At 46.6% G+C, this 13,230-nt stretch overlaps 1 protein-coding gene across 2 annotated transcripts in view; it reads left to right on the top strand.

Moving 5' to 3' along the window:
• PLEKHM1 (pleckstrin homology and RUN domain containing M1) overlaps positions 1–13,230 on the top strand; it is a 51,261-nt gene that overhangs the window by 20,453 nt on the left and 17,578 nt on the right. For both annotated transcript variants that reach the window (XM_059996305.1, XM_059996306.1), the window contains exons 6-7: positions 395–800; positions 11,925–12,186. In XM_059996305.1, coding sequence (XP_059852288.1) covers positions 395–800; positions 11,925–12,186 — 668 coding nt within the window. The remainder of the gene's footprint in view (positions 1–394; positions 801–11,924; positions 12,187–13,230) is intronic.

A 13,230-nucleotide genomic window follows, 5' to 3' on the forward strand; every position in this document is an offset into this window, starting at 1 on the left:
CCTGAGACATGCTGTTCACCGAGGCACTGCTGAGGTCGCCTTGGGGCAGGGACCGGCCACACAGCTGTCTGGCTGAGCCGGCTCTTCAGGCCCACCGTTAGCCTGTTCAGAGGCTGAAAGGCGGTCAGTTCCCATTCGCCCCTAGTCCTGTCCTCTGCTTTGTGGGCTCTGTCAGCTGAGATCCTGGGCCGCACAACTCACCTGCCTACCCAACCTGCCCAAGTCCCAGCCGGGGAGCAACTTTGGTGGGAGCGTCTGTGTGTGTGAGCTGGGAGCGCAGCGATGATTAAGGGGTTGGGGGTTGTTTTGTTTTGTTTTTTGTTCAATCACAAAACAGCAGTTTTCCACTTAGCCTTGGGCATTCACACAGGTTTCTTTGTTTAAAAACTTCCAGGGTGTTGTCGGAATTCAGCAAAGCCCAGGTGAACTCTGTGCCAACCGACAGACTGAGCCACGAAGCGGAGGTTCCCACGCTGCAGGCCTTGCTCGCCCTCCGCGGCCTGGACACCAGCACACCCCTGCGCCTTGAGGTACCTGCAGAGCCCCGCCCCGCCCAAGCATCCCCTGGGACTCGAGAGGGGGACCGCAAGCAGGAGCCGCTTTCCCAGGCACCTGGCGACCTGGGCTGGCCACAGCCGGGCAGTGCCCAAGCTGTCCCTTGGGGGAGCACTTCAGGCCAGCAGCCTCCTAGTCCTGTGAGGGAGGCGACCAGAGCAGTCGGCCGAGGAAGTGGCCAGCGGAAGCCTCCGGAGGAGGAGGGACCTCGACTGAGCCTTGTGGTTCCCTCGCCCACCAGTCCGGTGAGTGGTACAAGCTGGGTTTTGGGGGGGGGGGCGCTGGTGAATGTCTCAGAGGCGGTGCGGGGTTTCTCCAGCTAGTGACCCCGAGTGGTCTCTGCCTTTTCCCCCTGAGCCTCTCGCCCTGCATGGTTTGGTATTAATAGCATTGTGGTGATGGAACTCATGTTCCTTGGGGTGTGAGTGGTGGATGTGAGCCGGGCTGTGCGCCCATCTCTTCCCATGGGTGTCTCCTGTCATCTGCGCATGGACCCTGTGGAGCAGGGAATTCTCACCCAACTGCAGACTCTCTTCTCTTAACCCCTGCCACTCAGGGGTTATGCCCTTAGGCCTTAGGCGAGGCCCTTCACCTCACTGAGCTTTGGTTTCCTCCTCAGTACTTGTTATTATTAAATTAACATTTTCGTGAAGCACCAGGCTTTGAAAATACTCATTTTGCAACACGAAGCAGGTTTCGGGCTGCACTGTCCACTTGGGCAGCCACTAGCCACGTGTGGCTCTGGAGCACTTAAAACGTGGCTCGTCCGAACTGAGATAAGCTGAGTAAGATACACACTGGCTTCTGAGGACTTAGTAGGAAAAAAAAGAATGTAAAATGTGTCATTCGTAATTTGATTATTGATCATGTTAAAATGAAAACATTTAAAATATGTATTTTAAATAAAATATATTATTAAAATTAATTTCACCTGTTTTTTTAAACTTTTAAAAATGTGGCCGCTAGAACGTTTAAGGTGACCCATGTGGCTTGCGTTGTATTTCTGTGGGACAGCGCTGTTCTAGAATAAGCCAATCCAGTGTGTTGATGACGCGAGGAAGCCAGCTCTGGGACTGTCCTGGAGAGAGCCCCGAGGGTAGAGGCTGGAACTGTGGACCCCGGGAAGCAGTAGTCAAGCTGTGAACCCAAGCTCTTGTGCCATTTCACATTTGTTCTTGGGTCATGAAAAGCAGAAGTAGGAATTGGAGTGCACGTCGTCACAGACACATAAAACCCAGAGCTCATCCTAGCCGCTGTCTGGGGCTTGTGTTGGGGATATAACCTTGCTCTTTCAGTTCCATCCACACACATCTCTCCTTTGGCCTGTAGCTTTCAGATCCTATAACTCAGGATGGGCCAGCGCCATGAAATAGACTATAGAAGAGGCATGTCCACTCTCTTTTTTTAACAGCTTTATTGGGATATAATTCACATACCATACACTTCACCTAATTAAAGTGTGTAATTCAATTTGTCTTAGTATATTCACAGATTTGTACAACCATCACCACAGTCTAATTTTAAAACATTTTCATCTCCCATAAAAGAAACGCCCCTACCCATTAGCAATCACTCCTGTCCCTTTCCCCTCCTACCTCACCCTGCTCAACCCCTGGTAACCACTCATCTCCTTTGTCTATAGATTTGCCTGTTCTGGACATTTTACATAAATGGAATCATGTAATATGTGACACTTGTGATTGTCTTCTTTCAGTTAGCAAAATGTTTCATCCATGTTGTGGCCTGTATCAGTGCTTCATTCCTTCTCATTGCTGAGCAGTATCCCATTGTAGATTTCATTAGATGATGTATCACATTTTATTTATCCATTAATAAGTTCATGAACATTGGCGTTTTTCCTACCTTTTGGCTATTATGAATAATGCTACTGTGAACATTCATGTATAATTTTTTGCTTGGACATATGTTTTTAACCTTTTTGAATGCATACCTTGAAGTAGAATTTTGGGCTCATATGGTAGCTATATATAACCTTTTGAGGAACTGCCAAGAGCAGCTGCCTTGTTTTATATTTCAACCAGCAGTGCGTTCCTCTGCATCCTCACCAGCAGTTCTTACTGTCTGTTTTTCTTGGTTTTGCTTTTATTATAGCCATCCTAGTGGGTGACAAGTGGTATCTCATTATGGTTTTGATTTGCATTTCCCTGATGACTAATGATACTGAGCATCTTTTCATCTAAATGCTTATTGCCACTTGTGTGTTTTCTTTGGAGAAATGTCCATTCAAAACATCTGCCCATTCTTTTTTTTTTTAACAGATTACAGTTGTCACAGACTTTTTTTTTTTATATATTTATTTATTTGGTTGCGCTGGGTCTTAGTTGTGGCATGCGAACTCTTAGCTGCGGCGTGCATGTGGGATCTAGTTCCCCCACCAGGGATCAAACCCGGGCCCCCTGCACTGGGAGCGTGGAGTCTTATCCACTGCGCCACCAGGGAAGTCCCTGCCCATTCTTAAATTGGGTTATTTAATAAATTGAGTTATAGTTCTTTATATATTCTGGACACTAGACCCTTATTAGATAAATGATTTGCAGATTTTTCTCCCATTCTGTGGGTTGTCTTTTCACTTTCTTGATTATATCATTTGAAGCATAAAAGTTTTAAATTTTGCTGTTGTCTGTCTTTTCTTTCGTCACTTGTGCTTTTGGTGTCATACCTAAGTACTCATTTCCTAATCCAAGGTCGTGAAGATTTACTCCCATGTGTTCTAAAAATTCTACAGTTTCATCTCTTACATTTAAGTCTCTGCTCTAACTTCATTTTTTTGCATGTGGTTGTACAGCTGTATGAGCACCATTTGTTGAAAAGACTATTATTTCCCCACGGAATTGTCCTACTTTTCCCCTTTAAAAATTTTTTGAGGAATGGTGTATTTAAAGGACCCAGAGCCTCAGTGTACACCTCAGTGAATAATTATATATCATACACACTCTGTAACCACCATCCAGATCAAGAGTCAGAACATTTCCAGCCACCAGAAGGTTCCCTCATGCCTTCTGCCACTCACTGCCCTGCTCCAGAGGAAACTACCATTCTCACTTCTAGTCCATAAAGTTTGTCCTGTCGTTGAACTTCCTATAGATGGAATCATACAGTATGTACTCTTCTACTTGTTTCACTGAACACTATGTCTGTGAGATTCATCTGTACCTGTAGCCTGAAGCTCTAGTTTGCTCTTTTCCATCATTCTGTAGTCTTCCACTGTAAGAATATATCACAACATCGTTATCCATTCTCCCATTAACAGACATTTGGGTTGTTTTCAGGTTTGGGCTATTATGAAGAAAGCAGCTGTGAGCATTCTTGTACTTGCCTTTCGGTGAACCTGTGTACTCATTTCTGGGTGTACATCTAAGAGTGGAATTGCTAGGTCACTGGGTAGGCATATGTTTAGCTCTAATAGATACTGCCAAATGGTTTTCTAAAGTGCTTGTGCTAACTTATACTCACAGTAGCAATATATGAGCATTTTCATTGCTATTTATCATAGTCAATGGTATTATCAATCTTCTACATTTTGGCCACTCTAGTAGGTGTGTAGTGGTATCTCACCGTGGTTTTAATTTGCATTTCGCTGATGACTAATGATATTGATACCTTTTCATTTGCTTTGTGGAAGCATCCTTTAAAGTCATTGTCTCATTCTTTTTTTTTTTTTAACATCTTTATTGGAGTATAATTGCTTTTACAGTGGTGTGTTAGTTTCTGCTTTATAACAAAGTGAATCAGCTATATATATACATATATCCCCATATCTCCTCCCTCTTGCATCTCCCTCCCACCCTCCCTATCCCACCCCTCTAGGTAGTCACAAAGCCCCGAGCTGATCTCCCTGTGCTATGCGGCTGCTTCCCACTAGCTATCTATTTTACATTTGGTAGTATTTATAAGTCCATGACACTCTCTCACTTCGTCCCAGCTTACCCTTCCCCCTCCCCGTGTCCTCAAGTCCATTCTCTACGTCTGCATCTTTGTTCCTGTCCTGCCCCTAGATTCTTCAGAACCACTTTTTTTTTAAGATTCCATATATACGTGTTAGCATATGGTATTTGTTTTTCTCTTTCTGACTTACTTCACTCTGTATGACAGACTCTAGGTCCATCCACCTCACTACAATTGTCTCATTCTTCAGTTGAGTTGTATGTGTTTTCCTTATTGATTTGTAGGGGCTCTTTATATACTGTGGATGTGTCTTTTACTGGAGAAAAATATATGTTTATAGCAAATATCTTCTTACAGTCTATGGCTGGCCTTTTAAGTCTCTTAATGATATCTTTTGTTGAACAGAAGTTCTTAATTTTTAAAATTTATTTATTTATTTATTTACTTTGGCTGTGCCGGGTCTTAATTGCGGCACGCGGGGTCTTCATTGTGGCATGTGGGGTTTTTAGTTGCAGCATGTGGACTTTTTAGTTGTGGCATGCATGCAGGATCTAGTTCCCCAACCAGGGATCAAACCCAGGCCCCCTGCATTGGGAGCTCAAAGTCTTACCCACTGGACCACCAGGGAAGTCCCAGAAGTTCTTAATTTTAATGAACTTCAATTTATCAGTCTTTTTGTTTTGGATCAATGTGTTTTGTGTCTATTTTTACAATCTGTGTCTACCCCAAGGCTGTGAAGGCTGTGGAAATCCCTGTATTTTCTTCTAGAAGCTTTCATATTTTACCTTTTACAATTAGGTTTATGGTTCATCTGGGATTAGTTTTTGTATATGGTGTGAGGTAGGTGTTTTCCAAATGGATATCTGATTGACTTAGTACCATTTATCGAGTATGACTGTGTAAATCATGGAACTGTGTAAGTGTGGGTCAGACTCTCAGTTTTTGCTCTCTTTTTTGAGGGGGGGCCGGGCCTTGCAGCTTGGGGAATCTTAGTTCCCCAACCAGGGATTGAACCCGGGCCACCGTAGTGAAAGCGCCAAGTCCTAACCACTGGACCACCAGGGAGTTCCCCAGTTTTTGCTGTCTTGAAGGTGGCTTTAGGCCCAGAATGTCGCAAGACCCTGAAGGTTGTGACTATAAAACCAGCAGCACACACCGAAGGTTGAAGAGAAAGGCTCTGAGGCCCCCACTCGAGCTAGAGGAAAGGGATGTCCCTTGTGGACAGTGGCTGTGGGCCGCAACAGGGCTCCCCAGCGTGGCCTTGACTGTGGTGAGTTCACTCCTGTCGAGGGTCTGGCTTCTGCTTTGCTGGCTCCGACATCCTATCTTGCCAGGGTCCTAGAGCTGATGGACAGAACAGCTTACCTCGTCAGCAAAGCTCCCCCTCTGCTCACCAAGCTTTGACGGTCCCCACCGCCTCCACCCCCGCACTGCCTCCGTGCACCTGCTTCCAGAGCCCGCTCCTTCCAGCCCCAGCTTCTACATTTGCTGTTCCCTCTGCCTGGACCCTTTCCCAACTCACTGCTTTTCCTCACTGTCGTTTCAGCCTTCCCTGACCACCCTGTTTCAAAAGCACCATCCCCTATGACTGTCTTTCCCATTTACCTGCTTCATTTTATGACACTCATCAGTAGGTTAGATTCTGTTATCGCTTTCATTGTCTACGTGTTTATTTCCTGTATTTCTGTCCAGGATGTTAGCTCCATGATACGAAAGACCACGTCTGTTCACTTGTTTTTTTTTTTAATATTTATTTTATTTACTTATTTGGTTGTACCGGGTCTTAGCTGCGGCCGGCAGGCTCCTTAGTTGTGGCTTGCCAGATCCTTAGTTGTGGCATGCAAACTCTTAGTTGCGGCATGCATGTGGGATCTAGTTCCCCGACCAGGGATCGAACCCGGGGCCCCTACATTGGGAGCGTGGAGTCTTAACCACTGCGCCACCAGGGAAGTCCCACGTTCACTTCTATATTGTCAGTTCTGAGCACTGTACCTCGGAAAGCATAGGTATCAGTGAATAGTTCTCAAATTGTTCAGAGACTCCCGAGATGCCAGCTTGTAAGTTTACACTGAGAAGTGCTCCACCAGGTGCCTGGGGCGGGCAGGTTGGTCTGACCAGGTCACCCTCCGCCTCCTGGCCAGCATCAGGGGAGTCTGGTTGCTGCAGGGTTGCTTGGGGACCGTGGAATCGAAGCACCGGGTGCCGAGTTCAGCGTGAGAACCTCGGATGCTCGCCCCTCCCAGAGTCTGTCTCTAGAGGGGAGCTGTGGGTCCGTCCATTCCCTTCTCAGGAGATAGTCACTGTGCTGCCCCTGCGATTCTCATCTTTCTATGCTTCTGTCATTTAGTCACTGCTATTTATCTGATACTTTATGGGGGGGAGGGAGTCACTATCAAGTTTTATAATCCCGAGAGCCATTCAGTCTTTCTTTAAAAATTTGTTTTTAATGAATTTAATTAAAAGCCCCAGCTATGGGCCAAGCACTACACTTGGTACAGCGATGGAACAGGACAAAGGCTCTGCTCCTTGGGGACAGACACTATGTTAGACAAATAACTATCTGCATCATAATTACACTGGTGATAAGTGCTGGGAAGGACAGGAGTGGGGAAACTAGGGTGACTCTGTGGCATCCGGAAGGGCGTGAGTTGGTTTCTCAGTTTAACTCCCAGAGGACAGTCTGAATTCTAAGACTTGGCCCTAATCACTGCCCTCATGGACCACTGGCCTCTGGCATGTGGTCCCCTCCCCCAGGAGGGGGAACAGGCAGTCCCTTGGCCTGACATAATGAGGACAGACTGAACAAAAGGGATTTTTTGAAAGTGGTCCAGAGACCTGACGTCCCACTCCTCTGCCAGTCCCCTCTCTGGGACTTAGCTGTTGTACACAGTGTCCTGGTCCCTGTAGTAACTCCAAGGGGCATTCTTCTGTCTTGGGTCCTGGTGGCAGGTGCTGCTCTGGCTTAGATCCTTGGTCATTGGTGATTTCCCCCCACTGTTAAAGGGGCAGCGAACGGGCCAGATATGGGGCCCTGAATGAGCAGGAGGCAGGAAGGTTTAGTGGGGGAGGGGAAACAGTGGTGTGCTGCCCTCTCCCCCGCTCCGTGTAATAACTGGGGGTCCTGGAGGGGGGCACAGCCGCAGAGCTCAGTCCAGGCCCATGTGCAGAAGCTCCAAGGACCCAGTATTCCTGCTGTTTTTCTCTATTGCTTAAGAGAACAAAAGGTTTTCCCTAGAGTATCACTTCCTGGTGGCCGGCCTGGGGCCACTGGACCAGGTGTGAACATCTCCAAGGAGAGAGAGGCCCTCACCAGTGAGCCTACACCATCTCAAAATCCACATCTGTCTCCTGCCTTGCTTCCTCACCCCATCCGTGTTACTTTATGTTAAAGATAGTTGGATAGTCAAGGTGTATCCCCTCATCTTTTATAGCTCTGTGCCCGGCACAAAGAAGGATGACCATTCCAAACAGCTTTGTAGGTGCTAGGATGGGGGTGAACACAGAATGCCATGGGAGCCCAGAAGGGGTCCCAAACCCAGCTGGGGGTGAGTGAGTAAGGACAGCTTCCAGGAGAAGGCGATGGATGACCCCTGAGCTGAGCCTCAAGGGAGAGTGGTCTCTCCCATTAGGGCCATTATCCGGGGCTGCAGCGTTGCAGGGTTTCCCAGGTGTGTGTGCCAGGCTCCAGGAGGTGGCCTGGACAGCCATGTGATTGCTCCTCCAGCCCATTTTCCCTGGGTCATGATGACTTAGACAGGCTTTGTTCAGAGCTGTAAATAGTCCCTAGCAGTCACCCTGATTGACACGTTGTCCTGTCACTGGCAGAAGGAAGCACCTGCCAATCTGAGGGTTTGGGGAGGAAGCTCTGGAGGCCCAGCTCTGTGAGCGCCCCCCCGCCCCCCGCCCACCTCCAAGCTCCTGACTCAGAAAATTTGGCAGCATCTTAATGGATTAAACTGTCCAAACCAATCCTTCCGGGCATTCTGGGTAGCTCCAAGCCCTGCTCCCCCATTCCCTGTCTGCGGGAGCAGGGAGGGCAGTCTTAATTTAGGGGGTGGAAATAGCAACATCAGGATGAGGTCGGTGGCACTTAACAAAACAGCTGGGCTGTCCCACCCCTCAGGTGACTCATTTCCTCTGTGTAGACAGCCACTTAGGCGCCCAGCCAGCTTCCTCACCTCTGCTCTTCCACACTTAGGCACGGAAAGGCAGGGAGCACTTGAAATAGTGAAGAAAAGGAGGCAGAGTCCATTCCTACAAGCCTCCTGACCCCAGAGCCACCCACTTTCCTCAGCCAGTGAGCAACTTCAGACTCGGAGAGACAGCAACAGAAGGGAAGGGCTAGGGCCTGGCTGCCTGGAGCCGCAGGGGCCTGTTCAGAAGTGGGGAGCAGAGGCAGAGGGAGCTAGTGAGGTCTCTGGGTCCTGCTCACCCACGCCTCCCTCATCTCAAACCCTACAAGCAGTGCTGAAAAACCCTACATCCCTTCAACAAATGGTGCTGGGACAACTGGATATCCACATGCAAAAGAATAAAGGTGGATCCCTTCCTCACGCCCTACACAAAAATTAACTCAGGACTTCCCTGGTGGCGCAATGGTTAAGAATCCGCCTGCCAATGCGGGGGACATGGATTTGAGCCCTGGTCCAGGAAGATTCCACATGCCGCGGAGCAACTAAGCCTGTGCGCCACAACTACTGAGCCTGCGCTCTAGAGCCCGCGAGCCACAACTGCTGAGCCTGCGTGCCACAACTACTGAAGCCCACGCGCCTAGAGCCTGTGCTCTGCAGCAAGAGAAGCCCACGCACCACAACAAAGAGTAGCCCCCGCTCGCTGCAACTAGAGAACGTCCGTGCACAGCAATGAAGACCCAACGCAGCCAAAAATTCATTAATTCTTTTTAAAAACCAATTAACTCAAAATTGATTGTAGACCTAAATGTAAGAGCTAAAGCTGTAAACCTCTTTGCAGAAAACATAGGAGTAAGTCTTTGTAACCTTGGCTTAGGCAATGGCTTCTTAAGTGCGATACCAAAAGCACAGAGACAAAGGGAAAAATAGATAAATTGGACTTCATCAAAATTTAAAAATTTTGTGCCTTAAAGGACAACATCAAGAAAGTAAAAAGACAGCTCACAGAATTGGAGAAGTTATTTGCAAATCATGTATCTGACAAGGGCCTAGTGTCCAGAATATAAAAAAAAACATTGTAACTTGTGTTTGTTTCCTAGGGCTTCTATAACAAAAGACCATAAAATGGATGGCTTGAGACTACAGAAATGTATTACAGTAGTTCCCCTTTATCTGAGTGGATACGTTCCAAGACCCCCAGTAAACGCCTGAAACCATGGATAGTACCTAGCCCTATGTATAGTGTATTTTTTCCTATACATACATACCAATGATAAAGTTTAATTTATAAATTAGCACAGTAAAAGATTAACAACAATAACAAATAATAAAATAGAACAAGTATAACAGTATACTGTAATAAAAGTTACGTGAATGTGGCCTGCCCCCCCCCAAAAAAATATCTTATTGTACAAATTTAATGCCTTTAAGCACTTATCACATGCTGTGGCCATAACTTTTGCAGTTTGCGGTGCAACAGCAAAGCTGGCAAAAATTTCCTTTTCCTTCTTCACAGTCTCACAGAAGATTCATTCTTACCGTAGATCTTAGCAACCTCAGAATATAATTTCTTTCTTTCCTTATTAAGTTGAGAACTTTCACCTTTTCACTTAAAGAAAGCACTTTACGGCTTGTCTGGCAGATCCGAATTGCCAGCATCACTAGTCTCGTGCTTTGGGGTCATTATTAAGTAAAATAAGGGTTCCGTGAACACAAGCACTGTGATACCATGACAGGAGATCTGATAACCAAGAGGGCTACTAAGTAAGTGACAAATGGGTGAGATACACTGGACAAAGGGATGATTCACGGCCCAGGCGGGATGGAGAAGGACGGTGCAAGACTTCATCACACTACCCGGAATGCACGCAGTGTGACACTTGCGAATTGTTTATTTCTGGAATTTTCCACGTAATATTTTTGGACCACAGTTGATTGTGGGTAACTGAAACCGCAGAAAGTGAGACCACAGATAAAGGGGAACTACTGTATCTGATATTCTGAAGGCTAGAAGTCCAAATCCAAATGGAGGCAGGATTGGTTCCTTCTGGAGATTCTGAAGCACAATCTGTTCCACGCCTTTCTCTTAACGTGTCGTGTCTCCAGCAATCTTGGGCATTCTCTGGCTTGTAGACGCATCACTCCAGGCCCTCCCTCCGTCATCCCATGGTGGCCTCCCTCTGTGTCTCTGTCTTCGCGTGGTGTTCTCTCTCTGTGTGTCTTTTCTCCTCTTATGAGGACATCAGTCACGCTGGATGAAGGGCCCACCCTACCCCAGTATGACCTCATCTTAACTAACTGCATTTGCAGCAACCCTGTTTTCACATTCTGTCACCTAACGTCACATTCTGAGGTACTGAGGGTTAGGATTTCAACATATCTTTTTTTGGGGGTGGAGCACAGTTCAACCCATAACACAAGAACAAAAGGACAAGTAAACCAATTTAAAAATGGGTAAAGGATTTGAATAGACTTTTCTCCAAAGAAAATATACAAATGACCAATAAGCACATGGAAAGATGCTCAGTGTCATTAGATGTTAGAGAATGCAAATCAAAACCATAAGATTGCATTTCTTATTACAGCCATATGGGATGGCTATAATCAAAAATACAGATAATAACAAATGATGGAGAGGTGGTGGAGAAATTGGAACCCTCATATGTTGCTGGTGGGAATGTAAAATGGTGCAGCCACTTAGGAAAACAGTTTGGAAATTCTTCAGAAGTTCAACATAGTTATCATATGACCCATCAGTTCCACTCCTAGGTATGTACCAAGGGAACAGAAGACGAGTGTCCACAGAAAAACTTGTATGTCAAGGTTCCCTGCAGCATTATTCATAATTGCCAAAAAGTGGAAACAACCCAAACGTCCGTCAGCTGATGAGTGGATATGCAAAATGTGGTACATCCATATGTTGGAATACTATTTGGTAATAAAAAGGAATGAAGTACTGATACATGCCACACCATAGATCAACCCTGAAAACATTATGCTAAGGAAAAGAAGCCAGTTTCAAAAGACCGCATGTTATAAAATTTCGTTTATGCATGTCCAAAATGGCCAAACCTCTGGAAACAGAAAGTAGGTTATTGGTTGCCGAGAACTGGGGGGGTTGAGCGGAAACAGGGAGTGACTGCTGATGAGGACGAGGTTTCCTTATGAAGCAGTGAAAATGTTCTACACTCAGATTGTAGTGATGGTTGCACAACTCCGTGAAGACACGAAAACTGGATTACATGCTTTCGATGCATTGAGTTTATGGTATGTGAATCATGTCTCAATAAAGATGTTTTTAAAAACAACCTGTCTTTACTTCTTTCCCAATAGAAAAGCACGAGCTGGATCTCAGAAGATGACTTCTACCGGCCTCCCCGGGAACAGCCCGCAGAGAGTCCTTCCCATGCTTCCGTGGCTTCTCCCAGAGGGACTCCAGAGCCGAGGCCTGGTCTCCTCACGCAAGGACCAAGAAGAAGCTGTTCCATGGAGACCTTAGACAAAGCTTGTGTGCCTTCCCTAGGAAGCAGGAGAAGCAAGGCCGCCCCGATGCCGGAGCATAAGAACTTCAGGGTGGTGCACCGCAGGCAGATGGGTAAGCGACTCTGCAGGCTTCCGGGCGCTGCACTGCGCGCGGGCAGTGCCTTTCAGAAAGCAGTTCAAAAGTCCCCTTTTCCGTTACCAACTGGGCAGTGTCTTCTCCCAAGAAAAACCTCGTCCCAAAATGTAATAAGGAGCACCCTTGCTGAGTAATTCAGAAAAGCATTTCAGGAAGAGTACTATATTTTCTCATAAAATCTTTTATTTATTTATTTATTCATTCATTCATTCATTCATTCATTTATGGCTGCACTGGTTCTTCGTTGCTGCGTGCGGGCTTCTCATTGTGGTGGCTTCTCTTGTTGCGGAGCATGGGCTCTAGGCACATGGGCTTCAGTAGTTGTGGCTGGCAGGCTCTAGAACGCAGGCTCAGTAGTTGTGGCACACGGGCTTAGTTGCTCCGCAGCATGTGAGATCTTCTTGGACCAGGGCTCGAACCCGTGTCCCCTGCATTAGCAGGCAGATTCTTAACGACTGCACCACCAGGGAAGCCCTATTTATTTATTTATTCATTCATTCATGCATGCATGCATGCGTGCATGCGTGCATGCTGGGCCAGGTCTTAGTTGCGGCACGTGGACTCTTAGTTGCAGCATGGGGACACTTAGTTGTGGCACACAGACTCTTAGTTGCGGCATGTGTGCAGGATCTAGTTCCCCGACCAGGGATCAAACCTGGGCCCCCTGTATTGGGAGTGCAGAGTCTTACCCACTGGACCACCAAGGAAGTCCCTCTCATAAAATGTTAATAAAGTAATGCTCAAGACTGCCTACAGAGTACACAAATACTGTTTCATATATTGAAATGGAAAATATCTTCCCTGAAACTCTCCTATAAATCTTATGATTATACATAAGATACATAAGATAATCTTATGAGTATATAGACATCGTGATTCTGTCTGTAGCCCAGAGCAAACCCCCGCCTCTTAAAGGCCCAGGTGTTTCAACTGCTCCTTCCCAAGGCCTTTCTCTTAGTTTATTTAACAGCTCTGATGGGGTTTATTAGATCTGCTGTTTGTTCAGTGTCCTCTATGTGC

Source organism: Delphinus delphis, chromosome 19 (genome assembly GCF_949987515.2).
Source record: "Delphinus delphis chromosome 19, mDelDel1.2, whole genome shotgun sequence".
Classification (NCBI taxonomy): domain Eukaryota; kingdom Metazoa; phylum Chordata; class Mammalia; order Artiodactyla; family Delphinidae; genus Delphinus; species Delphinus delphis.